Below are 27,954 nucleotides of genomic sequence, written 5' to 3'. Positions count from 1 at the left end.
TTTTTTTTTTTTTTTTTTTAGTAATATTGTGTATGTTTGCTGTTGTTTTGTGTATATTTGTTGTTGTTTTGTTTGTTTTAGTGTGTTCTTGGAGACTTTTTTTTGCATTTGCTTTGGGTGCCATACTTAGATCAAGATCAAGTTCTGCAGGTTGCCCATGTCTGCATAAAGTTACATTATATATACTTCATAATTGACAGAACCTCTTTTCCCTTTTGGCTGTTTTTGAGCAGGCACATCCTGACATGGTGAAATGTCGCCCCCTGTGGCCAGATAATCTGACAGGTCACACTGCAAATTATGGAAGAAAAACTTTGTGCATCCCAGCCTTCTGATTACTCCTTTTCCTTCCATGTTTTGTTTTCATTCTTTTATTGTTCTGTCTTTTTTTTTTTTTAGAAGTTTTCCTTGTTGAAAATGAACTTGACTTCACCCTCAGAATAGGACAGGCACTGCTTCTCCAATGACTTTCCCAGCTGAGGTGGACCACACAGGAACACGCCCACTTTTGTTCTGCCAATGAAACAAAATATGAGTTTATTTTATATATAATTTTTTGCATTTAGGCCATGTTTATCTTCAAATAAAAGATATCTTTTTACTTGAAGTTTCATACATAAGGCTGACATTACACTGTCATTATCAAGACATGACACCTGTTATTGGCATGAATAAGGTGTCATTGAAGGCTGTCAATAAGCGTTGTTCACTAAATTATGACACTTTTGGAGCTATGTTGGCTTTTTTGGGTTAGGTGGAGGGATCTAGTGGGGTTGGGGTAAAGAAGGGTCAGGGTTAGGGCAAAACAACACAATCATCCCAGTTGTTCAAAGAAAAATTGATTGGATTAGTCTGATTTCAATTTATAGAACTATTGGGCCAGTTGTTCAAAAGGTAATCTGATCGGATATTTGATAATGGATTATATATTCGTCGTTGAAAGTGAAGTTGGATTGCAGTAGCAACCAAACTTTTAGCCCAGTTGTTCAAAATCAAAAGGCGTAAAATGGATCCTTTTTTTTGAACCACATTTTTTGGATGTGTCTGCAATATCAAGTTTGAAATTAGAGTTAGAATTGCATATTGTTTGATTTTTACAGCTTTTGAAAGGATTACTTTAATTCAACGTCATTGGCCTGTATTGTGAACTAGTTAGTAATTCAACTGTATGCTTTAAAAATCGATTGAAAAAACATCACTAAATACATGTATATCTACCAGTTAGAATTTAATTGAAATCACATTTTGTTCCTGAATCCACCAAACTACTGGGATTCAAATAGCAACACAAACAGAGTTCTATCCAGATTAAAACCAAAATTGGATTATACGTGATCTCAGATCTCAGAATCCGTTTCTGGTCAGATACAATCATATTTTTGTGGCCTTGCAGTGATAAACAATGCCCATTCCTGCTTGATTGCCAAGCTGCAGCCCTACATTCTACAGTGAAGTGAATTTATTCATTTCCTTCCAAAGTCCACGGCCCACTTTTGGGTCCTAAATACTTTTGTTGTCTGGGGTTTGCTTGTATTTCTCACCGTGGGTGCTTGGATGCTATACTGGTGAACTCATTGTCCCAGTTTGGTTTCCCAAAATGAGTCTTCTGTTTGAGCCCAGTGATGGGATCGTTCTCCGCCTGATGTTGAACCCAATAATGTTCCGCCTGACGACAAAGAAGAGAATAATCTTTAACTCATGCTGGGAACATTTTCCTGAAAATAACATCAAAATACAGTTTGAATTTAGCAGAATAAAGTGGCTTTTTGACTCCATTTTGGATTATATTGATAACTTCATGGGCTCTAAAAGTTGAAACTTCTGGCACAATAAATAATTACCTTAAAATGAAAGTTCTTCATGTAATTTCAAGAGAACAGCTTTGCATTTATTGTTTGGAAATAAAGAAATGAAATGTGAACGGACAGGGGTAGAATAAAAATTGAAAAAAATACTATGATGCCATTACAGGCATATATAATCATGACAAAATATTGTGACAACAAATATAAGTTATTATATATTATTGATAATAACAACATGGCTGTCTCATTTGTAGTGTTGCTGATGTCAGAAAAATTTGCAGTGGTCTCTTTTTTTTTTTCCAGAGCTGTATATACATACCTACACTGGGTAAAATAAGTGACAAACATTTTTCTTGGTAAATATATTTCCAAAGGGGCTAGTGATGTGAAATTTTCAGATGTTGGTAACAGCCCATGTAATGCACACATGCAAAGGAATCAAACCATAGATGTCCATAAATTAAGTTATGTGTAACAATGTGAACTGACAGGGAAAAAGTACTGTGTACACGCTTACTGAAATGTATTTAACACTTTTTACAAAAGTCTTTGTTGGTAATGACAGCTTCTCGTGTATGGGAAAACTAGTTGCATGCATTGTTAGGTGTAATTATGGATTAAGTCCGAAAAATCTCCGAAATGTCGGCATGAAATGTGTTTTATGGATCAAATGAGCGCATGTTGATATTCTACTTGGTCATTTTCTCACTTGAAATGTTTTCAACACTTTCAAAGATGGAGAGATATTTAGCCTCAGTGTGATTCAGGTTTGTGTTGTTGTAGGTTCAAAATCCATCTTGGAAAACTTGGAAGTATACTTCAGTGAGAACGCTCGTCATCCTAATCTTAACCATACATATAGTACCGGTATACAGTAGACAGTGTATACTCATTGTGTTTGTAGTGCATAGTACGGAGCATGCCATTTCGTACATAGCCAATGTCTACCATCGATTCGTTTCCCACCTCTAAAACTTCACTGTCCAAATGTTGTGCAGCATACTATAATTGAGCGTCAACATGCTTTTTCTTCAGCAATGGAGTCTTGCGTGCATACAGGCCATGGAAGTTGATTGCATTACTTATTGTTTTCTTTGAAACAATTGTATTTCAGGTTTTTCTGAAACTCTCCCCACAAGTGATCTTTGGCCTCTCTTTTGAATATTCTTTTTACTCCTCTGTCAGAATTCTTGCGAGGAGGCCTGATTTTGACAATAGCTAAGGCTCATCGTGCTGGCGTCATGGGTGGAAAGTGATCTAGGACGCTCTGGGGGGCCCAGGGTGCCAGTGGAGTGGCTTGTAGCGTCCCCCTGGTGTCCTGGGGTGGGCTGCCGTCGGTGCTGCCTCTGGACCGGTTCCTTCTAGCCTGGATTCTGGCCTCGGCCACTGCTGACTCTGGGCCTGGCTGCCGGCTGGCGCCCGCTGGGTATGGAGTTAGGGCGGTGGCGGGGTGTGCTGGATCCTCAACTCCCTGGGTTCTTTCTCGGGTGTGTATGTAGGGATGGTTGCAACCTCTCAGCCTGGGATCTCTGGAGTGTCTGGGGGCCTGCTCGGTCGTAAATAAATACATTCTTGCGAGGAGTACCAGGTCGTGGCCGGTTTATGGTGAAATTATTTTCTTTCCACTTCCGGATCATGGCCCCAACAGTATTCAACAGGAACATTCAAAGGTTTTGTAATCCTAAGTTTTGCAACAAGAAGGTTGCGAAGGTCTTGAAAGATTGGGTGACACCTTGGTAATGAGACATCTTCTTATAGGCCATCAGTTGATACTGAACCAGCTCATGGGAATTATCCGACAAGCGGCAGGAATACTCTCTTCCTTCATGTGTCCAATACTTTTTCCCTGTGTAATTTCACATTGTTACACATAGGCATAGCTTAATGTATGGACAAATATGGTTAGATTTTTTTTTTTGCACATGTGAATTACATAGGTTGTTACCAACATCTGGTGAAACTTTCACGTCAATAGCACCTTTAGAAATGTATTTACTGAGAAAAATAGTGACATTTTACCTGATGTATATATAAAATGTTAATATTATCATCAATATATATAATATCATATACCAAACAGCAACAAATTATGTACATGTATTTACAATATTTACATAAACAAACAAATATGTATCTAAATAAAATGTGAGTATAAATATGTAAATATAGCTGCACAGGTTGGCTGTGTGTTGTCTTACATCTTCCTGCTTCCAGCGCGTGAGGTACATGTTGTAGCTGAGAAAGTCGGACACTCCTCTCTCTTCCATCTGTCCTTCCAGAGAATGCAGCAGGTCAGCAAACCACTCAAAGGCCTGGGTCTCCGGACACAGCCAGTAAAAGTAGATCTACAACAGAAAGCAGGTGAGATAATGTTCCCCAACCACTGGGCCGGAGCCTGTTAACGGTCCATGGACCATTTTGTACTATTGTCACTGGGAGGAGACAGGACCTAACTGCAGGACTCCGAGGCAGGGTTTGCTTAACAAAGTCTTTATTATGTCAGACAGCACAGACCAACATGAGATGCAGGTTGATCCTCAACCTGGGGTGCGCGGCCGACTTAGGGTGTGCTCACACTGGCAACCAGGGCCGTTCCTAACCAGCTCTGTGCATGTGTGAAACCATGGGGGGCCATTGTCTGGCCCGCTTTGGTGTGAACTGCACCGCGGGGGGGGGGGGTAACGGCCCAATGGTCCTGCTGGAAGAGGTGGTCCAAACAAACTGTGAGCCGCGCACACACAACTCGCCTCGACCCGCGACGCAAAATGTGATGACGTTAGTACCGCGCGACGCTTTACGTATTCCGTAATGATAGCAGTGTCAGAAGTGCTCTTTAGCCGACGAAAAGGTCAGAGTTGGTGTTACCTGAGGGTATATGGACGACACCACAGAGAACTCATGGCGGTAGAGGACAACGTAACCGTCAAGACTTCTCTTTGAACAGCCGACAGTAACGGAGTGTAGCAGCTCATCATCAGGTTCAGGTTTTTCCGAGGATATATTAACATATAAACACATATTACTGGTATATTAACCCATATAAACCAAAAAATATGGAAATGGGACATTTTACTACTGCAAATGTGTAACATATTACTGGTATTTTGTGGACAGGACACATGTGGTTGGCTATTATATAATCCAGAAAAAATGGAAATTGGACATTGTACTGCTGCTAATGTATGTGTATATATATATGTGTATATATATATATACAGTATATATATGTGTATATATATATGTGTACATATATATATATATATATGGTGTTTCAGTGTTCTGGGATGCATACTCAAAATCAGAATCAAAACATACAGTTTTGGGGAGAAAAGTGTAGTGTATTAATTTATTCATCTAAATGTAACCAAAAACAGATCATCACAAATACAAGCCCAAATAAATGAAATGTCTAAAAGAAAGGGTAATAATTTGCCAAACAAAAATCAATAAGCCAGAAATAAAGTGCAACCTTTTGCAAATTTTAACATGAACCTTAAAAACAAAACATTTAAACATTGGAAGTACAAGGATGGGAATATTATGACAGCAGAACCTGGAACAAGACTGCAAAATGTTGCAACTATTTATTTATTTTTAATCTTGTTTTAGTTCTCTTCTTAGGTCGTGTCATGTTAGTGCACTTGTGACAATACCAATTTTCAGTATGTGGAGTTCCTGTTAGTCCTGCACAACTATAATGAATTGCTCAGAAATCTACATGTTTCCTGTTCTCAAAATGGTAATATGTTACACATTTGCAGCCGTAAAATGTCCCATTTCTATATTTTTTGGTTTATATGGGTTAATATACCAGTAATGTTTAAACCCTCAAAATTACCTTGGAATTCTGGGTTTCACTCGAACCCCTCATCATCACGTCTCTGCAGAAGAAGACCCTCCGCTGCACCTCAGCACTTTTCAAACAACTCACTAATTTCGCAATTTAAATACACAATTTCTACTTTTGTTTTTCTATTTGCATGTCGTTTGCTTTGTATGTAATAAAATGGTTTATCCAACAGTTGGTTAATTCTACACATTTATACTGTATACAATGCACATGCAGGATTATGTGTAACAATAATCAGTAAAATTAGCTGTAAACACATTTTGTAGAACTAAATATAAGGTTATGCTGTGAACAGAAAGAAAAGAAGACGAGCCAGATAATTCTAAACTTTAGAATATAATACAATCATAACTTTTAATCATAAATATGACTCTTCTCAAAACAACAAACTTTTCACTGATGGTGACATTGAGATCTCAACGTCACCATCAGTTAACTTTTTTTTAGTTTGTAAATTATTCACTGGAAGCTTCTCTGGTGACGTGTGTAGTGGTTGTTATTGTATGAAGCCAACATTACTGCAGCCCTGCACATCATTGTTGTCCTGTTAAAATCTCTATACAAAAACTTAAAAACAATCTGAAATTAGTGGAGACTCAAGTAACTTGTGTCGATTTCGTCAAAACAAAGCGGCATCTTTAATGTTTCCGTTACATGTGAGTAAAATTACCGCAATGTACCGACACTGGCTGTAAAGAGCAACTACTTGTCTTTCATAAACGGGTGGAATTTCTCCGATAGAACAAATATGAGCAGAGTTACGGTCATTTAAATTAACATGACGCGTTCAAGGGCCCTGGGAAACCCAGCCCGTTCCTTTAATCCAGCTGTGAAAAGAGCACGTGTCTGGGTAAATCTTGATTTATAGTTACCCTACGCAACATAAAATATGAAATTAACAGAATGTACTGTCAACAACAAACCCAGAGTCGCTTAATGGTGACGTAACGCCATACGTGTGTCACAAATTAACGTGATGATGTGTTTCTCTGTGGGAACCGAGTTGAGCTGGTGATCACGTCCGTTCTACCGTGCCAGAAAAGGGACAGGGAGGGGGGGATTCCTGCTGTGAGCTTGGAACGGCCCCAGTTGCCAGTGTGAGTACACCCCAACAGACCAACAAGAGTCATACACACAGACAGGATAGATACTCAAATTTAAAATTCAAAAAGCTTTATTTGTCCCCGGGGGGCAATTCAAAGGCACACAGAGCAGTAAATGAATGACATTGCAGCTATACTACAAATTTAACAAAAGAATAAAGTTTCAAGATGCAAGTACAAAGTTAAAATACAAAAAAGAAGGTATAAGTGGACAGCGATCGGACTAAACAGACATATATGCAGTAATGAACAGATGTAAACAGAACTATAATGCAGTAAATAGGAAATAAATATAAATACATATATATATATATATATATATATATATATATATATACATCTGAGCTATCAGGGGTTGAGGACAGCCCTGGGGGCAAAGGTTGCTCTTCTCCTCTGTGTCCGAGTGCAGGAGGGGCAGCGAAGCCGGCGTCATGACTGGGGGTTTCCACTGGTTACGTTTTCGCTGCGCCATGGCACCGATCCGGTTTTGCTCCGCCGTCCGCCGTCCGGTAATCCCCACTGGTTGCGCTTTGAGTGCGCCACGGTGCACTCTGGTTGGACGACTGTGACGTCACGAGAGAGCGGAGTTCTCACGATATTTATATAAATGCGCAAGAACGCAGTTACAGGTATGTGTTATAAATGCAACAATAAACAGATAAACAGGTCAGTGTTCCTAACGAAAGAGTACAAGAAGGATGGACTCTGGATTTGTCATAGCCACATTGTTTAGCAAGTATGAGAGGAAACAATATAGTGGATGTGATTTTGTTTTTACACATTGACATTTTGGTGATGTAGTTACTTGAAATATAATCTGAAGTGTTTTATTTTGAAAAGTAACTGGATATTTTATGCGGAGTACGTGCTTAATTTCCTGTTTAGCTTTATTTGCTCTGTGTTGATAGATGCATCGTGCTCCGGTGTCCGCCAGAAATAGAAGCCCTGCGTATATCTGGCGGAGGGCACCGGACTGTCGCAGCTGGAATGGAGCAGACACGCATTGCAGGAAATTAATGCAAGTGAAAACATATCAGCTCCGGTGGCGCGGAGGAGACGTAACTCAGCAGAGCTGCATCCAGTGGACATCGGGGGTGAGGTGGACCACTCAAACGCTGGGAAGAGAGCGTGTGAGAGGGGTCCTGCATGATCCAACCTGCTAACCTGAGTGTCTGTTGCCCGTAGATGGTAGACAGAGTTCTTACAGGAAGTACGATGATCTTGCAGCAGACTTTGACCGTGCTCTGCAGGCGGTTTCTGTTCTGGAGGCTGGTAGAGTAGAACTAGCAGAATATGGAGAATGTAATGATGTTCTCTATGAAGAAGTAGTAGAAAGTCAGGAGGATGTTCTTGCTGACTCCAAAGAAATTGAGCTTTCTAAGGAGGTATTTCCACTGACGGGAGTCTGGCTGAGGTGTTGGGGTGCTCCAGGTGTTTGTGGACAGTGTCTATATAAATGTTTTTGCATCAATGACGTCTCTGCCTGTGCGATAAGCATATTGGAGCGGGTCCATCTGGGAGCCGGCTGTGTATTTTAGTTGTAATTTTGCTGTGATGGACTGGCGCCATGTCCAGGATGTAGAAGGGTGTTGTTTTGTGTATTTTTGTGATCATTTAGGGCCTATGTTACATTCTAGATTGAATTACTCTCCGTTAGCTAGCTCCAAGTAACCAACCATTCCCTGTCAGGCAGGAGCTGTCATACGAAGGTCGATCAACTATGATCACAACACGCTAATTTTAGCCAAGTGATTACAGCCTCGCTACAAGCGCTTGCCCATAAAAGGGGTGGAGATTGCAGCGTCTGACTAATCAATGGAGACAACTGGCAATGAATTACAATGAATGGAGGAACAGCTTCTGATCTTAAACATATATAATGAATATAAATCCATGATGACAGCAAAGAGCAACAATGAATTAGTGCAGCGTACAGCAGGAGGCGGAGCTTTTATACTTGCTCATATCTGATCTACTTCATAACTTGGTACCGACCAGGTTGCTGAAGTTTAAAATGATCCATAATTCAGACCAAAGACAACCCTGTTGTTACAGAAAATGCGCAAAAGCCCGAGATCATTTATTGTATGACTCCATTGGATGATAAACTGACAGTGCTCTGCAGTTAAACTTTATTACAGCACATGTGCATGTGCACATGTAATGTCAGCCCCAGCATATGAATGAATTAATTAATTACTTCAGCTGTCTGTGCACGTAGATCGACACACAGTCTTCATCAGCTGACTATAAATCAAAAAACAAAAGCCATTTTCCCTTAGACCCGCAATAACAGGAAGTTACTCGGCACCAGGAGGCACTACTTCTGGTTGTCGTGAAAAAGGTCTATGGGCAGGTTGTTTTCTAAGATATCTGATTGGTCAGGAGGTGGTTAAGACTCGCTAGTATCCAAGCCAGAGCAAAACCTTTCCACGACCAGGTTAATTAGGCTTTGTAGTCGAGCACACACTGATTAAAATCCGGAAGTTAGCGCGATAAGAGATCATCTAGATTTGTAACATACCCCCTTAGAGTGTTTTAGATTTGTGTATTTTTTCTCTCATTTTGTGTATTGTTGTCACATTGCATATTTTTCTCTCATTTCTTTAATTGTCTGTTTTGCTGTCTTGACGTTCCTTAATTTTGTCTTGACTTTATTTTATTATTACGTACTTTTTCTCTTTAGTTAGTTTAAATGTTTTATCGGGAACCCTCTTCTTCAAGCCCCTTGAGTGTTTTTTGGGTTTTCCCTGGAATGCCTCTGAAGTGTCTGTCCGCTGTTGATATTATTATGTTTCGTTGTATTTTAAACTGTGCCAAATAAAGAATTGTCGTCATGTCAGTTTATTTATTTTTGTCTCAATTTGTGTGTGTTGTTTTGTGGTCTTCTGGAGTCATTTAGTGTGTTTTAGTTGTCATTTAGTATATTTTTCTCTCATTTAAGTGTATTTTGCTCTCATTTTGTTTGTATGTGTGTGTGTGTGTGTGTGTTGTTATGTGGTTTTCCAAAGTAATTTAGTGTTTAGTGATTCTCTTTAAGTTTGAATACATTCTAAAGGAAAGAGAAAGTCTTTACTCACGTTCTTGGTGAAAACCTCCTGGTTGTTTTGGATGCGTTTGTACCAAACGGACTTGAGGATGGAGGCGAAAGGAGTCACTCCGATTCCAGCGCCGACCAGCATGACCACCTCATACTGAAACACGTCCTCGCTGGCCGTACCAAACGGACCGTCAATGGCAACCCTGGAATGCGGAGATGGGCAACTGTTAATACAGCAGCGCAACAATAATGTTATAGTATCTGATCCGAGGGTCACATGATCAACATTCATGTCAGCATTTAGAATAATGACCGATCTGAGCATTAACACAGGAAAAAACAAAGAGTTGTGGTGTGTTTTTGTTGTCATTGTGTGTTTTCAGAGTCATTTTGTACATTTTTGCTGTCATTTTGTTTATTCTATCAGTTTTGACGAGGGATGTAATGATTAATCGTAAGGCAGTTAAAAATCGATTCATAGGTATCACGGTTGATATCGATTTTCTGAAAATTGAATCGCAGTACTTTTTTGAAACAGCAGAGGTATCCAAAAGTGTAGGCGGTGGGCGGATTCTGCTAATACTTTCTTTCTGGCTGCCTTCTACTCTTAAATATGTTAATAAATGATTAATTGCCCCTTTAGCACCGAAAGAATATCTGTAATATTACTTGAATATCTGTAAAAGTCACATTTTCTATTAGCTCTGTCTGCTAGCATAGCTTCTCTTCTTCACTGCTAGAATATCTGCATGCCAACCGACCACTGTATTACCAGCGCCCTCTGCTGGTCCAAACAAATATGACGTAAATCAGTGCAATCACGGTTTTTTTTTTTTTTTTTTTTTAAGTCCAATTGTTAAGGCACAAAATACATTTTCAGTTGCACTTTTAAAAAGAAAAAGAACTATTATGCAGTTTTGCATTGTTTATTATAGAACCAGAATTTAAATTAATAGGCTTCTTCATTTGTGTTATTCCTTTATTTATTTCATTCAAGATTTATTTTTAGTTAAAACGCATTGTTTTGAATAGTTTATCAAGGAATTCTTTTGACAATAAAAAATAAAAGGAAAATAGTACCGTATTTTGTAAAAAAAAATAAAAGAATATTTTTCAATCATCATTTGTCTACAGTCCCATTTTGTAAAATAAATCGTGAGAGAATCGTATCGTGAATCGAATCGTATCGGGAGTTAAGTGAATCGTTACATCCCTAGGTTTGACTGATTGTCAGTGGTCAAAAGTTTTAATTACAGTTTTCCCAATTCTTAATATAATTTACAAAATATACAAATGTTTTAAGTGCCAAAAAAGGAAATAAACTATGGGAATAAAAAATGGGAATATAAAATGCAATGGTTCACAAAATAAAACCAAGTAAAAAAAGTTTTAAAGGAGCAGCGCGATGACATTTGACGAGCCTTCCCGCGGGTACTTCGTAGACTTATAAGTCTGTCCTTTGTTTATGTTACACACATTGTGGTTGGCGTGAATCTCGAGGCGATCTATATATTTAATTCTATTTTTTATTTATTTTTTGCCCCACCCCTTGCAAAAATCTCAAACTTCGTCTATGCTTTTTTTCCTTGTACGTTTGAAAAGCAGCAATTTACCCAGCGGGAGGGACATACACGCGTACTGCCCCCTACAGGGCGTCCTATAGGACCTCCCTTAGCCACTAATACAATAAGGACTGTTGGATCTGTAGGCAGCACTCAGAAGCAATTACAAACATTTATAGCCCACTGTGCTGCTGCTCCTACTTTGGAAGTTTCCAGGCCTCCTGAGGCTCGTTCTTGTCTCCTCCGCAGGCCTCGTACAGCGCCTGCGTCCAGTCCCCGACAATGCGAATATGAGCGCTGAAATAGTCCTCCTCGGGGGCCGAGGTCAGCGTGAATGGATGCCATTCCAGCCTGGACACAGACGGACACTGGATGAAGACGTACTGCCCCACCTCCATGTGGAAGCCCTTCCTCCTCATCTGCAGCTCCAGAGTCTTGGAGGGATGCATCACCACCTGGAGAGCCAGGAGGGAACAGGACACGTGTTCTACTTTGCTCAAATTATTAAATGTACTCAGCAGAGTGTCGCCCACCTTAGTGATCACCACTTTCTGATGGGATCGGTAGAAACGGACCAGCCTCTCACACACGTACAGGATGATAGGAGCCAACACCCACCGCCACGTCTGAGGGTTGGGAAGCAAATGTTGAAGTGGGATAAAGGGTGGGAGAAAAAGAGGCAAAAGTGTCAATGGAAGAAAATAAGGGAAGTAAATGCTATCCATCAATGCTCCTTTTTTAGGGTTGCTGGGAAAAGCATGAATATAGCTTACTTAAATTTAAGTTTGTGCTTTGTGAACAATGTAATCATAATATTCTTTATTCATATTGCACATTATGTTAGCCCTCAGTGATACAAAAAAAAAGTTTTAAATGATTCAGTCATATCAAAATCTATTTAAATTGGAAAAACGTTGCTTCTCGTGTCAAATATCTGTGGGCAATTTATTTACATTAATTGAGATTAATTACAGTCTCTAATTAATTACATTAACTTTTTTAATTGAGTCCCAACACTAAAAAATACACAAAAATGACTCAAAAAACACCCAAAATGACAGAAAAGTAACCATAAGGACAACTAAAATACTGTAAAGGTACTCAAAAAAAACAACTTTATTCATAACAGGAATTTTTGTGAGAATTTTTCAACCAGCTTTTTTATTTCAAGGGATATGTTTAAAATATGACTCCAAAAATACACAAAATGACTCAAAAAATAAATAAATAAAAACTTTTCATAGTGGGCATTTTTGTCTGAAATGACGGTACTTTTCTTTATCTCTGAGCCTGGTTCTGCTGGAGACTTCTTCCCGTTAAAAGGGAGTTTTTAATTCCCACTGTAGCTGATGCTTGTTGGATTTGTTGTTTTTCTTCTATTTTCTTAAGAATTTTATATTGATAGTGCTTTGAGATGACTCTTGTTGTCATTTTCACAATATGAATAAAGTTGAATTGAATTGAATTAGGGGAAGGGAAGGATGTAGCAATAGATCGACAGGCAAAGGGGTAAATAGAAGAAAATAAGAAAAAAAGAGAAGCAAATGCCATGTTACAGGAAAAAAGAAAACAGGGAGAAAAGGTGGGAATGTTAATGGTAAAATTAAACAAAATGGGAAAAATGCAGGGGAAAAGGGAGAATAAAGGTAAGCAAATGTTATAGGAAAAAAGGGGAAAGGTAAATAAATGTTGAAGTATAAAAAAAGAAAATTGGAATAAAAAGGTGGGAAGGAAAACAGTAAATGCACAAAATTACTCCAAAAACACACAAAATGACAGAAAAATACAAAAAAACAAAAGCAAAAATACACAAAAAAAAGCAAAACTAACTAAAATGACCCCCAAAAACATATAAAATTAATAATAATAATAATAATAATGGCTTGGATTTATATAGGAAAAACACTCAAAATGACTCACAAAAGCGTATTGAATTACAAATGCACAAAAAGGGCAACAGAAACACACAAAACAACTCCAAAAACACAAAATCTGACTTATAAAACACAATAAATTAAATATATACACAATGACAGAAAGATATGCAAACAACAAAAATGCACAGAATATTTTCAAAAACACACAAGATACCTACAAAAACACCCAAAACAACAAAAATATAGAGAATGGCAAAAACATAAAAAAAGACAACAAAAATAAACAAAATCTTTTAAAAAACGCATGCATAAAGTATAATGAAAATACACAAAATGACTCCGCAACACATAAAACCCTTTGTTCATTCCTGTGTTAACGTTCGAAATGGTCATTATTCTATAATGTGGCTCTAACAATCAGAGAATCACATCTTTGTGGCTTCCGTGGTGATAAAAGTTGCCCATCTCTGCTTTACAACTTGATGTGGACACAGCCTTTCAAACACAAATGTGTTAGTGTGTGTGTGTTCTTTTTACCCCAGGTTGGTTTCCAGCAAACACTGGCACCTCACAGCCAGAGCCGTCTCTGCCCCATTCCTCAAACCTGTTGGCGCAGACCAAAGGGTTGTTGGTGGCCGTGCTGTTCTCCGTCTGTCCTCGCACGATACGTCTGCAAGCAGAAACGCAACAAAGGATGAATAAAAGCTGTCTGCGTGTGACATTTCCTGTCACAACTCACCCGAAGCCGTGGAAGACCAGGCCAACGAAGAACAGCACAAAGAGGTGGTGAGTGTACCAGAACACTTCGAAGTACGACCTTCGGATGACCTCAACGGAAGAGGTGATGATGAGGATGAGGGCAAGGGTGATGGCCACACCTGTCAGCCCAGCGACTGTGGTGAACATGACGAAGGTGGGATTCTATCGGAGAAACACACTATGTCAACCCATTATGTCAGAATTGTACAAAATGCACTGTGATGGCACATCAAATTAGAGCGAGTTACTGGTTCTCTGTGTATCGTAGCATATTGTTTTAAATCATTCACTTATCATAATTAAATTAGCCATGGGCAACTGGCGGCCCCAAAATGAGCACATAATACTGCCCCAAAAACACACAAATAAACAAAGCATAAAAGGCAACGAAAATACATAAAATTTCACTCGAAACACACACGACGATGACAAAAACACAAATAACAGAAAATTACACATAAAAAACTCCCAATATACACAACATGATGGAAAGATAACCAAAAGGACAACTAAAATACTCAAAATAACTCCAAAAACATACAAAATGACTCCAAATACCCAAAAGCACAACAAAATGACCCCCAACACACGAAATAACTCTAAGAACGCAAAAGCACAAGACAGAGAAATACACAAAAATACAAGGGCTGGGACTTACTGCGTTAATTGTGATTAATTAATGAATTACGCACTGAAAAGAATAAAGCAGTTAATCTTTTTTTTTCTTTTCTCACTCCTAAGAGTGCAGAACCATTCTCATTGCACAAGTTCCCTTTATACCCATAATACTGATGCACAGACCACAACACAAAAAACAGGAGAACCTGAAAAGAAGTTGTTGCTGTGCTTCGTGGGCATTAATCTTTGTTTATAATAATAAAGTCAGAAAGAAAAACTAAAGCCCAGTTGTGTGCAAATTGTGCAAGAAAAAGTTTGCTGATCACCGGAGCTTTGTAGCCTCCATTACCACCTGAATGCTAAACGTGTAGCAGCTAGCACCTGAATGCTAAACATGTAGCAGCTAGCACCTGAATGCTAAACGTGTAGCAGCTAGCACCTGAATGCTAAACATGTAGCAGCTAGCACCTGAATGCTAAACATGTAGCAGCTAGCACCTGAATGCTAAACATGTAGCAGCTAGCACCTGAATGCTAAAAATGTTGCAGCTAACACCTGAAAGCTAAAAATGAAGGAGCTAGCCCCTCAATGCTAATCATGTAGCAGCTATCACCTGAATGCTAAATATGTAGCAGCTGGCACCTGAATGATAAACATGTAGCAGCTCGCACGTGAATGCTAAATATGTAGCAGCTAGCACCTGAATGCTAAACATGTAGTAGCTAGCACCTGAATGCTAAACATGTGGCAGCTAGCACCTGAATGCTAAACATGTAGTAGCTAGCACCTGAATGCTAACCATGTAGCAGCTAGCACCTGAATGCTAAATATGTAGCAGCTAGCACCTGAATGATAATCATGTGGCAGCTAGCACCTGAATGCTAAATATGTAGAAGCTCGCACCTCAATGCTAAAAACTAAATTCATTAGCTTCATCAGTTCCTCTATTTATTTCATGCTAACTATTTTGCATTCTTCAGTTTCCACTTTTCTGGAATGTTCTGTACTAAGTGCTGTTTTTTTATATTTTAATACACAAAAATAATAATATTCTTCATTCATATTGCCCATATGTTAGAACTCAGCACACAGTTTTGTTGTTTAAGCTCATTTATTGTTTTCATTGATTCAGTCATAAAACGTTGCTTCTCTTGTGAAATATTGTTCTGAGATTAATTTAGATTAATCAAGATTAATTCATTACAAAGCCTCTAATTAATTAGACACATTTTTTAACTAAAATACTGTAAAGGTACTAGTGGGAATATAACTCCAAAATGACAGAAAAATATACAAGACTACAAAAACACAAAATGGCACAACAACTCCACAAACACACAAAATGACAGAAAAATAACCCAAAGGACATAAAAAATGACAACAAAAGGACAACAAAAACGCTATTTTCTTTAATTTAATGAACGAATATGTTGTTACCTAGCAGACATTTTCTCGTTTTGAACATTTTCTGCAAGCGTTTGCCATTTTGCAGAGGTGTACAGTGTACAGATACTAGTTACTAGTTGCTTTCACCCCCCACGCTTATTTTTGGTAATAAATCTTGCCACAGTTCCCTTGCATATAGTAAACATCTCATGTATAGACTTAAAAATCTTGCACTATTGGAACTTCATTTATTTTTATCAATTCATTTTATCAATTTATTCAATTCAAAATAAAACAGTTCTGAGGCTCTATGTACAGTATAGCTACATTTATGAACTCTAAAACGGATAAAATAATTTAATCCTGTGTTTGTGCGGTTCGTTACGTTTAATCTGATTGGTCGGCTATGATGTGTTGCATTTGATTGTTGTCTAGTGGTCATTTTAATTTTTGTAGTTTCACAATGTTCGTTGATCATTTTAAAACAAAAAAAATAATAATTGACACAGTAACGGATGGGTGTAGAAATGTAACAAATTACTTTACATCTTTTAAAACCTACTTAAGTACAATTTAAATTTCCACTAAAAGCAACTCAATTACAGCAACGTGAGTACTTGCAATCCATTAATTTCACCTCTAACTAACCAACTATAATGTTAGCGCAATTTTCCTCATTTTAAAATCTGCTATTACTGTTTACATGATATGAATGCCATCTTATGCATTTCATTAACACAAACATTTCAAATCCCTACCTGCAGGGCCAGCCCAGGTCATTTGGGGGCCCTAAGCAAAATCAGTATATGGGGCCCATAGTGTGCGTGCGCCGCAAGAAATTTTTTTGGTTAAATGAAAACATTTTTTTGCGTATACACTAGGGATGTAACCATTAATCGTAAGGCAGTTAAAAATCAATTCATAGGTATCACGGTTGAAATCGATTTTCTAACAATTGAATCACAGTACTTTTTTTAACCAGCAGAGGGCGCTATCCGGAAGTGTTGGCGGCGGGCGGAGTCTGCTAATACTTTCTTTCTGGCTGCCTTCTACTCTTAAATATGTTAATAAATGATTCATTACCCCTTTAACACCGAAAGAATATCTGTAATATTACTTGAATATCTGTAAAAGTCACGCTTTTCTATTAGCTCTGTCTGCTAGCATAGCATCTCTTCTTCACTGCTAGAATATCTGCATGCCAACCAACCACTGTGTTACCAGCGCCCTCTGCTGGTCCAAACAAATATGACGTAAATCAGTGCAATGACGGTTTTTTTTTTATTTTTAAAGTCCAATTGTTAAGGCACAAAATACATTTTCAGTTGCACTTTTAAAAAAAAAAGAACTATTATGCAGTTTGGCATTGTTTATTATAGAACCAGAATTTAAATTAATAGACTTCATTTTCATTGGTATTATTCCTTTATTTATTTAATTCAAGATTTATTTTTAGATAAATTGCATTGTTTTGAATAGTTTATCAAGGAATTCTTTTGACAATGAAAAATAAAAGGAAAATAATACAGTATTTTCTAGTTTTTTTCCCCAAAAAAAAAATTTGTCTACAGTCCCATTTTGTAAATGAAAAAATCGTGAGAGAATCGTATCGTGAACCCAGTATCGTGAATCGAATCGTATCGGGAGTTGAGTGAATCGTTACATCTCTAGTATACACCTATATTTTATTTGTCATTCCTGTTGATTGAAACTTACACTAGATGGTTCCAAACCTCAATTGAAACTGAAAAGACAAAGAAATTCTGCAATTCCTGCTTTTATTTTTTGTAACATGCAATCATTACGTGTCAAAAGTAGAGTGAAATAGTAAAGGACTTTTAAATTCAAGTAAAGCAAACAGAGAACACAGGTAAACACTCCAAATGTAAGTATTGAACAAACAGTTACCTGCAATATTTTAATCTCTGCAGACCAAACACACTCGAGTCAATTAACAAAGAGACACATTGTCTGTTTTGCGAATACAAAGTCAAACACCAGTGGTGGTAGAGAAGCCCACCGACGGCCCACTGTGTTTTTGTAAAAAAAAAATTTAAGTTAACAGGAATTTTGAAATTATGACTATTATGTGTTATTATAAGCCATTTATGAACGATATTTGAACTTAGAGTCTTACAAAAAGGCATAATCTTGAAATACGATTTTAACAAACACAACGACAAATATACAATTAAAATATATTATATCAATTGTTTTCACTTAAGTTAAATCCTATAGTGAATCTTAAAACAAGCCATTGCTGGTCACATTTCAAAGTAAAATAAATAAATATAAATAAAAAAGTACAAACATGGCCAAGGGGTAAAACCAGGAAACTCAGAAGCTTTAGTGATTGACAAGCCGACAACATGTAAAACTTGTAAGCTATTAGTTATTTCATAAAAGATGTTACATTTTAGTCCGTGTACTGTAGTTTCGACCAGCAGAGGGCGCTGGTAACCCAGTGGTTGGTTGGCATGCAGATATCCTTACAGTGAAGAAGAGATGCTATGCTAGCAGACAGAGCTAATAGAAAAATGTGACTTTTACAGATATTCACGTAATATTAGAGATATTCTTTCAGTGCTAAAGAGGTAAGGAATCATTTATGAACATGTTTAAGAGTAGTAGGCGATTCCAGTTCAATACACAGCAGTAGCAGTAACATGCAAGTGGGGTTGTCAGGTTGGGGGCCCTCTCGTGGCCAGGGGGCCCTAAGCAGCCTCTTAGTCTGCGTATAGGCTGGCCAGCTCTGCCTACCTGTGAGTGTGTTGAAGAAAAACATGTGGTCTCCACAAACTGTATGAAAGCAGAAGCTTCTCCAAACATTTAGGGACAAACATTGTGAATGAGGAAGCCTCCTACGAAGTAATACTGTGAATGTCCTCACTGACCTCAGATGAAGCAACGCTGCTGCTGGGCTTTCACACATTTCATTAGAGCATGGTGCAAGTGCAAGGTTTCCTCACCGTCTCATTGCTCCTGATGGGGTTCAGGAACGAGGCGTTGTCCCCGCTGCCGATTTCAGACAGGACAAAAGTCAGCAGGCTGCTGTTCCTGTTCAGCTGGGCGTCCATGAAGTACTCAAAGTTGAACAAATGTGCAATGATGTGCACGGCTGTGGAGGAAAACAAAGGACAATTACAAAAACCATCCAATGAAGCCCATGTTTTTTGTCTGAACCAGACCTAGACAACTGCTGGCCCACAGGGCCAAATGTGGCCCCCAAAGTAAATGCACATATCGATCTCGACCAGAGTTGAAGGCTTGCCACGCCCACACAGTCGTTTCAGGCCTCTATGATGATTCCTCTTGAAACTAGAGGCTAAAACGTGGGTCGGATTAAAAATAATAATTGATTAAAAATAGCAGACTTCCTGTGGGTTTTAGAACATGTCTTCGAGAGATGTTTTTGTATGTCTTAACAGATTCTGTAACAGTCATATTTGGGATGTCTAGTGCAAATGTGCGCCAGGGGCTGCTCTATAAAAATGTTCAAGGGAGCGCTATGAGCCAATTTTGAAAAAAATGTTTTGAAATTTGAGGTTTTGGTTCCATTAAGATACATAGCAGATTTCGTCACTTGCAAAAATGTCTAACTAACTACTATTTTGGCATATGCCGCTCTGCCACAGGAAGTGAGTTCTGTAAAAACTGACCATCTTCCTGACAAATGATCCACTTGTCCAGAGCATTTCTAAACACATTTGGAAAGTATGTGTTGCAAACTGAGAATGAAAGTAGAATGAAAACTTTTCTATCACCACCAGGGGGCAGTAAGACTAGTCACGTGAATTGTCATGTCATTGCATATGGAACGCATTTCCCATTCCGCACATTACTTTGGGTTTTGATTTAATGAGTTTCGGCTGAGTTATTCAAAAATGTCCAGTTTTAAAATTTATGAAACATAGCACCCCCTGTAGACTTGAAAATCTGCTATGTGAATGTGGAGTTTGTTTTTGAAGACGTTGTGGTTTGGCCAAAAATTGAGGAAAAAGTGCAAAATTTGACCAGCTAAATTAAAAATTGCAGACTTCCTGTTGAATTTTGGTTATTAGAGGTCCAAATTACATTTTTGCTAGTCACGATCCACTGCATATACCTATTGAATGGCATCCAGCTAGTTTAAACCACTGAAAAGTTACAAACTCTAGGTGGCGCTAACAAGTAATTATAATACATGAAAAAATGACACTTTCAATTTTTCACCAAAATTTCATGAAAGGGCCTCAGAAATCCAAGTAAAGTGTCAGAAAAAGAAGAAGAAGAAGAAAAATCTGCACAGATTTGCACAACAATTAACAAAATATCCAAATACAGACAAATAAAATACAAAAACACACAAACAATGACTAAAATACACAAAACTATAACAAAAGTACTTAAAACAACAACCAAAATACAAAAAATGTGGACAAAAACACATGAAAAAATAATTTTTGTTTGAAGCTTTATTTAACCAGGTAGAACATTTAAAACGTTATCATTTGCAATAAGTTATAATTTCCAAAAATAAATTTTAAAAACACACCAAAAATGATCAAAACGACAATAAAAATACACAAAAGGAAAAGAAAAAAAAATTGCATAATTACTCCAGAAACACACAAAAAAACCAACAAGAAAATAATACACAAAACGACACCAAAGTAAATGCACAAAATGACTCCATAAACCAAAATTACATCATCAGAAAAGGAAACAGAAATGACAGAAAAATACACTAAACGAAGAAAAAAAAATACACAATACAACAGAAAAATTTACAAAATAAATTTTCAAAAGAGTGGTATATCGGCCGCTTATCGGCTGCTGATGACGATTTCATTGATTAAAACTTTGTGTCCCTGGCCCAGATTCCCCTTCAGCTACTGTTAATGCACTGGATGGCAGGATTCTCCCGAGTAACTCGTCACACCATTCCCCTTTCCCTAACTGTCTCCGAGAATAATTGGGAGGTAATACAGCTCTTTGTAATTCCCTCGTTTATGTCTCCTGTGGTTTTGGGGCTCTCATGGTTAAGATGTCATAGCCCTCATCTGAATTGGGAAACCTCCTCCATCGTCAGCTGGAGTCTTCCCAGTCACTCACTCTGCTTGCAGTCGGCAGCTCCGATCAAACCCAGTGAAGACTGAGGCCGTTGCTGATTGGTCACCTCCAGGCAACCATCAAGAGCTTCAGTAGTTCCTTGGCTTTACTAAATTGGTTCATCTGTAACTACAGCTCCATTGCAGCCTCCCTTACGAGCCTTGCCTACCAAGTTTTCAAGAAACTTAAGACTATTTTTACTAGTGCCCCAGTGTTGAAACACCCTTACCCTTTTCTCCAGTTTGTGGTAGAGGTAGACGCCTCTGACTCTGTTGTTGTGGCCATGCTCTCTCAACGAGACTCCGACACTCTCAAGCTACACCCTTGTACTTTTTCCTGTCATCGGTTAAGTCTGGCTGAGGGGACATATAACATTGAAGATCGAGAAGTACTGGCAGTGGTTTTGGCGCTCCAGGAGTGGAGGCACTGGTTGGAAGGCTCGGAGTTATCATTTTTGATCTGGTCAGATCTCAAGAACTTCGTCTCACCTCTTGCCAAGCCCGTTGGGCGCCTTCTCAGTCATTTCAAGTTCTCACTCTCTAATTGCGCTCGATCTCGCAACACCCAGCCCGACTCCTTGTCACGTATCCATTCTACTTCTTCCTGCCTGGGGGAGTCTGACCCCATGATCCCTGTCTCCTGTGTGGTGGGAGATGAAGAATATGGTTCGGCTGCTTGTGCCACTCCAAGCTAACTATTCGATGCCTCCAAGCTTCCAGGCTAGCTCTCCTGAGTCTTCTAACTTCCTGGTTTGTTCCCCAGTGTTCCCTAGTTCTCCATTGTTTTTAGGCTTCCAGGTTAAGTTTTTGCATGGATTTTTTCAATAAAAATTGCATATTGTACCCCAAATTGTCATGAAAAGGGAATTACTGTTGTATTTTTAAACTTGAACTTGAAGATTGAACATCTCCAGTATGATCTGAAAAATTCCATGAGGTTGGTAGAGAACATACCGGTGTGGAAGGCAATCATGTAGGCCACCAGTTTGTGGAAGGTGATGTTTCGGTCCAGCTGTCGAGCTGCTGTGCGACTGCAGCACTGAAAGCAGGAAACACAGGCCGAATCACGTGAGATCTGCGACAGAATGAAACTTTCCTGAATCCACTAGAGGAGCAAACCTGGATGGAGCCTCTCAGAAAGGACAGGAGGTTTCTGCACACTGGCAGCAGGATGAGCATACAGTTAAAGTTGAGACAGGCAGCAGGAGCTCTGGCCCAGGGCAAGGCATGCTGGGAGTTTGAAAGAAACAGGTTGATGGATTACTCCAAGTAGACTTATTTACTGCATGTTGGGGACACAAACGTGATTGTATCTGATCATTGGGTCACATGATCAACATCAGCATTTAGAATAAAACCAATCTAAGCGTTAACACAGGAAACAACAAAGGGTTTGGGTGGTATTATGTGTTTTGTTGACATTTAGAACAATCTCTGCTATTTTGTGTTGTTTTAGTGGTCTTGTGCAATTTTTGGGTAATTTTGTGTATTTCTGTTGTTGTTTTTATATAGTGTTCCTTTATTTTTGTGTATTTTGTTATCCTTGTGTATTTATCCTTGAGTCGTCTTGCGCAATTTTTGAAATGTTTTGTGTATTTACGTCTGCTGTCATTTTAATATATTTTTTTGTTTTCTTTGTGTATTTTTACTATTCTTGTATTTATCCAAGTTATTTTCTGTATTTTGGTGTAGTTTTTACATTTTTTATTTCTTTTTTTTTTCTTTTGGCTTGTTTTTGTTTTTCTTTATCTTATTTTATAGTTTTTGAGTCATTTTGTGTATTTTTGTTATTGTCATCTAATAATATTATAAGTTATTTTTCAGTATTTTTTAGCTGCCTTGTGTATTTTTTTTGTTAATTTTGTGCATTTCTCTTCTCATTTTATAAATTTTTCTGTTCTGGTAGTTGCAGTGAAAGAGTACACATCAACACACCGGAGCAGCCATTTGCGGCGCCCACATATTTAGGTGAAAAAGGGATCAACAACAACCCTGATTGCCTCTTTCCACTACTTAATTTGTGTTTTACAGGGTCGCGGGGGTCTGCCCATACCTGTCAAGTTTCGAATTTGAAAATAATTAATAATGATAATAAAATTTTCTGGCGCCCACTACGAGCCGTCCCACCCGCTCAACCAAGTAGTATCCCTTGTATTTTAAGACAAGTGTACAATAAATCTAAAATACCCACTTGTCAACCACTTACTAAATATAATTATGTGATTAGAGTCTGGTAGGTCGACCTTTATTAACATTTAAATGCTGTGAACATTCCTACTAGGGCTGGGCACTATGGACCAAAACTCATATCTCAATATATTTTTCTCAAAATGGTGACATACAATATAAATCTAGATAATTTTATCAAATAAAGTCTGACCAGAAAGACAATTCTGGGTTAAATTTGCTGATGCAAAATGCTACACAGGGACATTTATTAGCAAACAGCTGATCAATATGTGCACTCAGATATCCATCTAACTGAGCTTTACATATTGTTCTGAGAAGTAAAAGCAGCAACTCCTAAAACTAGTATTTTGATACATAATAAGCTATAATATATATGAAATAATATATATCTATATCACCAAAATAGAAAACTCGATACATCTTGAATCTCGATATATCGCCCAGCTCTAATTCCTAAATTATAAAACAGCCTAAATAAAAACCTAAATGTGTATATGAAGCACATGTGTTTATTTTATTTACTTGCAGTTTATATACAAATCAACACATTGCATATTTATTATTAATTTCACATTGTTTGTCTTTAAGTTAAATATTAACATTTTATTTTATTTTCATTATATATTTTCTTATTTTTTCTCATGCTCACTCATGTGGTTCTCTGGTATTCACTAATGACTTATTAGACACATTTGTTACAGACTTTACATTCTTTAACACTTTTTAAAGCAGTGTATATTTGTGGAGCTTGTGATTGGCTGATTTTTCATGGTGACTTACGCTGTGGTAGACGTTAAAATCTCAGTTACTAATCTAACAGAATGTGTAACTGTGTCCCATCCTGATGCTCTATAGGAAGATAAACTATCTTTCCCATTTCACAACGTATTTACACCAGTTCTTTGTTTTTTTCGCCGGAACGTCTTCATTCATTCATTCATCTCTGTTCATCTCACGAGAACTGCCACTAAGCCAGGCCATTTCAGGAGGCATGGCTTATTACATGGCTTATTACATTAAAATACGGGATATTTACGGGAAAATACTAATACGGGAAGATGGTGGGAAAGAGGGGTAAAATACGGGAGTTTCCCGGCCTATACTTAACAGGTATGGGTCTGCCGGTGCCAATCTCCGGCTCTTATTGGGCGCTGGGCGGGGGGTACACCCTGGACAGGGAGCCAGTCCATTGCAGGGCAACACAGATAAACAACCACTCACTCTCATTCACTCGTATGGGCAATTTTTAGAGACCCCAATCAACCTTACAGTCATGTTTTTGGATTGTGGGAGGAAGTCGGAGTACCCGGAGGAAACCCACGCAGCACGGGGAGAACATGCAAACTCCACACAGAAAGGACTCAGGTGTCCACCTCAGGGCTTGAACCCTGAACCATGCTGTGAGGCGGATGTGCTCACCACTAAGACACCATGCGCCCGCTGCAACAACTTCAACAACAAAATCATACTCAGCGGCTCATCCACTTCTCTTCTAGAGCTGCATTTGAATTATTTATATGTTAAACTGATGTTTTAAAGTTCCTGTTTCACATGCTTTCTTTATTCTTGTGCTTTAGGCTTTGTGTTGCAGCACTTCTTTATTTGTAACTGTGTGGGTTGACATTAGAAAGACGGAAGTTTCCAGCAGTTGCTGCGATTTGGAGTAAATAGAGGAACAAACAAGCTTGATTTCAAACCAAAATGTAACGCTCTTTGATGAAGCGGCCAGTGAATCGCCACAAAATGACATGGGCAACTGATGGCCAGGTGGCCGTCATTCATTTTGTGCAGCCCCAAAAGTAAACACACAAAATAACAGCAATAAACGTACAAGATGAATGCAAATATACAGAAAAATAACAGAAACATTTAAAATGACAAGAAAACTACACAAAATGACCCCAAAAACCTACAGTGTCCCAGACATCTTAAAATATAGAAAACAACTCTAGTTTGTGGTACATATGGAATGTATTTTATTGCGTGATTATCGTATCGATCCCAAAAAAAAGCCCAAATTGATTTTTTTTTAATCATGTACATTTTAGCTTGAAAGTTGATAAAACTTTATTTTCATGAAACATACTGGGCACTTTTATATATGTATGTGGTTCCTTTTTTTTTCTTTCTTCTTTTTAACAGAATCAGAATCTGTTGTAGAAGCAAAAGTTGAACTTTTTAAAAAAATGTAATTTGACAGTTTGATAACCATAGCAACATGGCTTGAAGAAATGAGCCCGCGTTGGCTCTATCGCAGTGGGCGTGTCAGGAACCGAGATGGGAGAATACGTGCGGTAACTGCAGGCCCGTAAAAAATAGGGACCTGAGAACATATGCTAAAACCAAAGGTATTATTTTACTGAAATGATAAAAAATGCTTAGCGTGTTTTGTGTAAAGTGTATAATCTTGCCACTGTTCTTAAAATGTGTTGAAATTATTAACGTGTCTAATCAGTTTGACACCAAAATAGCATTTAGACAAACTGTTGTTCAGTTTAGATGAGTGTGGCCAAGAATTTAATGGTTCATCCTGAAGTATGTAGTGTGGAATGTTGGGACTATGAGTCAATGCTGACATGAATGTTGATAACGTGATCCTCAAATCAGACACAGTCACATCTTTGTGGCCCCGCTGTGAGAAGTTGCCCATCTCTGCACTACAAAGTGTTCATGGGGGTTTCATTGCACGAGTAGCGATCGGACTCACCCCCAGCAGCACTCTGGTGTAGAACCAGCGATCCACCAAGAACTTGAGGTAGAATTCGACAAACAGGAACACATTGATTCCCAACCACACAATCTGGAAAAAAAACAACAACCCTGGTTTTACACTTCCAATTTTGATGGAGAAAATAATTTTGGGCAAATCAAGAATAAAGTCGAAATGTCGAGAAGAAAGTTGAAAAATTGAGATTAAATTCGAAATTTAGAAAATAAACTCAAAATGCAATATCGTGAAAAAAGTCCAAGGTTTGCTCATAAAGTCGAATCTATGGAAGCTGAGTGTCTCCATCCAAACTGGCCCTAATCTGTTTCCATTACTCCTCAATAGACACAGATGGACTGAATGCTCCACCTCCAAACTTCACTGGTTTTTACTTCTGAACCGTTTTTTCTCTTCAAAGTCCTTAAAGACATTACAACGCCATGTTTATGAGCGAAAAGAGAAATAATGTCTTTGTTATTAAACCCAACTTCATATAGTTTAACACATTCAGTGATGCACGGCTACAATCTGCTGTTTATTGTCATGTCGTGAATTGACCCTAGTCAGCTTCCGTAGATTTGACTTTATTAGCAGACGTTCGACTTTTGTTTTTGTTGGATTTTAAGTTCATTTTTAAAATTTAGACTTTAATCTTGTCATCATATTTCAACTTTATTCTCGACATTTTAACTTTAGTGTTGATTTCTCAAAATTAATCTTAATCTGCTTCCGTATAACTTCCCAAAACAATATGAAACAATATAAATAATTTACAGTTAAAGTGTGAAGCAATATTTTTCAGAAATTATATGGGATTCATTTTAGATAACTTCAATTAAAAATTAGTGCAATCGGATTGGTCATTATTCTAAATATTATCATGAATGTTGACAATGTGATCCTCAAATCGGACACAATCACATTTTTGTGGCATGACTGTGATAATAGTTGTCCATCACTGTATTGCTGTGTGATGGATTGTCCTAGTTTATAGAAAATGTAAAACACTATTTATTTGCATAAACAGAACTGAACTGTGTGAATATACTTACAATCACAAAGATAGAGAGTCCCTCGTTGGCGACAAAGTTTCCCATGATGAAGCGTGTGTTTGTAAAGGACGCAGGGAGCAGTGAGGGGCGCAGTGTGCTGAGGACTGTTTATAAGCTCTGACAGCAAGGAATAAGGAAGTAGGCCTTTGAGCGTTTTCTGAAGGATGTCTGCTGGTTTCCCCACAGTCGTAAAGTACTTTCTTATCCCGTGTGTGTCTGAAGCTCATCAATGTTTAACAATGACATCAAACACAGAGAAAATAAGGGCCATTTCCTGGACCAGGCAGGTAAATATATTCATACCATCACCATGACATCATGATGAAATCCTCTGTTTGGCATCAGATGTGGAACATCTTATCTGTGAGACTCAGGGCATCAGGATTGATTAGCAGTGAAGATATCGTGATGTTTCTAAAAAAAACATACTCCATACTCTAATATCCACCTATCTAACTCATATATCTAGTATCTACTCATACTCAGAGACAGACAACATTTAGGGTCACATGATAAACACACAAGTGTTTCAGATTGGGTGTATGGGTTGTGGTATGTTATATATCAGGGGTCCCCAACTAAATTGGCAAGAGGTCCACTAACCCGATCAGCCCAGTCGACGAGGGTCCGGACATCCAAAAACACCCAACAATAATTCAGTTTTCTGTCCTTTTATTAAATTGTTACTTTGTCAACAAGTTGACAATAAAACTATCTTTATCTTTAAATTTATTCAACTGATTTTGTTGAAATTCATTCAAGTATGTTATTTCCTTTTAGTACAAATAAAACCTTTCAACATTAATAACAGCAACAGGAAGCATAAAAATAAATACTGAATGTCTTAATACATTAGGTGCAAATGAATTACCATCATAACCCCTCAGAAAAAAAATACATTCAGTGTTGTGAACA

The 27,954-nt window shown here is 38.0% G+C and overlaps 1 protein-coding gene across 1 annotated transcript; it reads right to left on the bottom strand.

Annotated features, from left to right (window-relative positions):
* On the bottom strand, positions 1 to 27,954 carry cybb (cytochrome b-245, beta polypeptide (chronic granulomatous disease)). The gene is made up of 13 exons (XM_028470977.1): positions 27,040 to 27,954; positions 25,988 to 26,080; positions 22,210 to 22,320; positions 22,045 to 22,129; positions 18,970 to 19,118; positions 13,977 to 14,158; positions 13,775 to 13,907; positions 11,894 to 11,986; positions 11,562 to 11,815; positions 9,839 to 10,001; positions 4,004 to 4,150; positions 1,542 to 1,666; positions 1 to 513 (listed from the first exon to the last, which is right to left on the bottom strand). The coding sequence occupies exons 1-13, from the start codon at positions 27,082 to 27,084 to the stop codon at positions 396 to 398; spliced, it is 1,698 nt and encodes a 565-aa protein (XP_028326778.1). The 5' UTR covers positions 27,085 to 27,954; the 3' UTR covers positions 1 to 395.

This window comes from Gouania willdenowi, chromosome 2, assembly GCF_900634775.1.
Source record: "Gouania willdenowi chromosome 2, fGouWil2.1, whole genome shotgun sequence".
Lineage (NCBI taxonomy): Eukaryota > Metazoa > Chordata > Actinopteri > Blenniiformes > Gobiesocidae > Gouania > Gouania willdenowi.
This window is presented reverse-complemented; position numbering and strand designations above follow the sequence as displayed.

What these genes read in the sequence shown, in the direction of transcription:
- cybb (XM_028470977.1), bottom strand. Translation starts at nt 27,084, where the DNA reads ATGGGAAACTTTGTCGCCAACGAGGGACTCTCTATCTTTGTGATT. An exon ending in TTCTGAGAGGCTCCATCCAG is followed by an intron (nt 22,130 to 22,209) that starts GTTTGCTCCTCT and finishes TCCTGCTTTCAG; the next exon opens with TGCTGCAGTCGCACAGCAGC. An exon ending in AGGAGGTTTTCACCAAGAAC is followed by an intron (nt 4,151 to 9,838) that starts GTGAGTAAAGAC and finishes TTTCTGTTGTAG; the next exon opens with ATCTACTTTTACTGGCTGTG.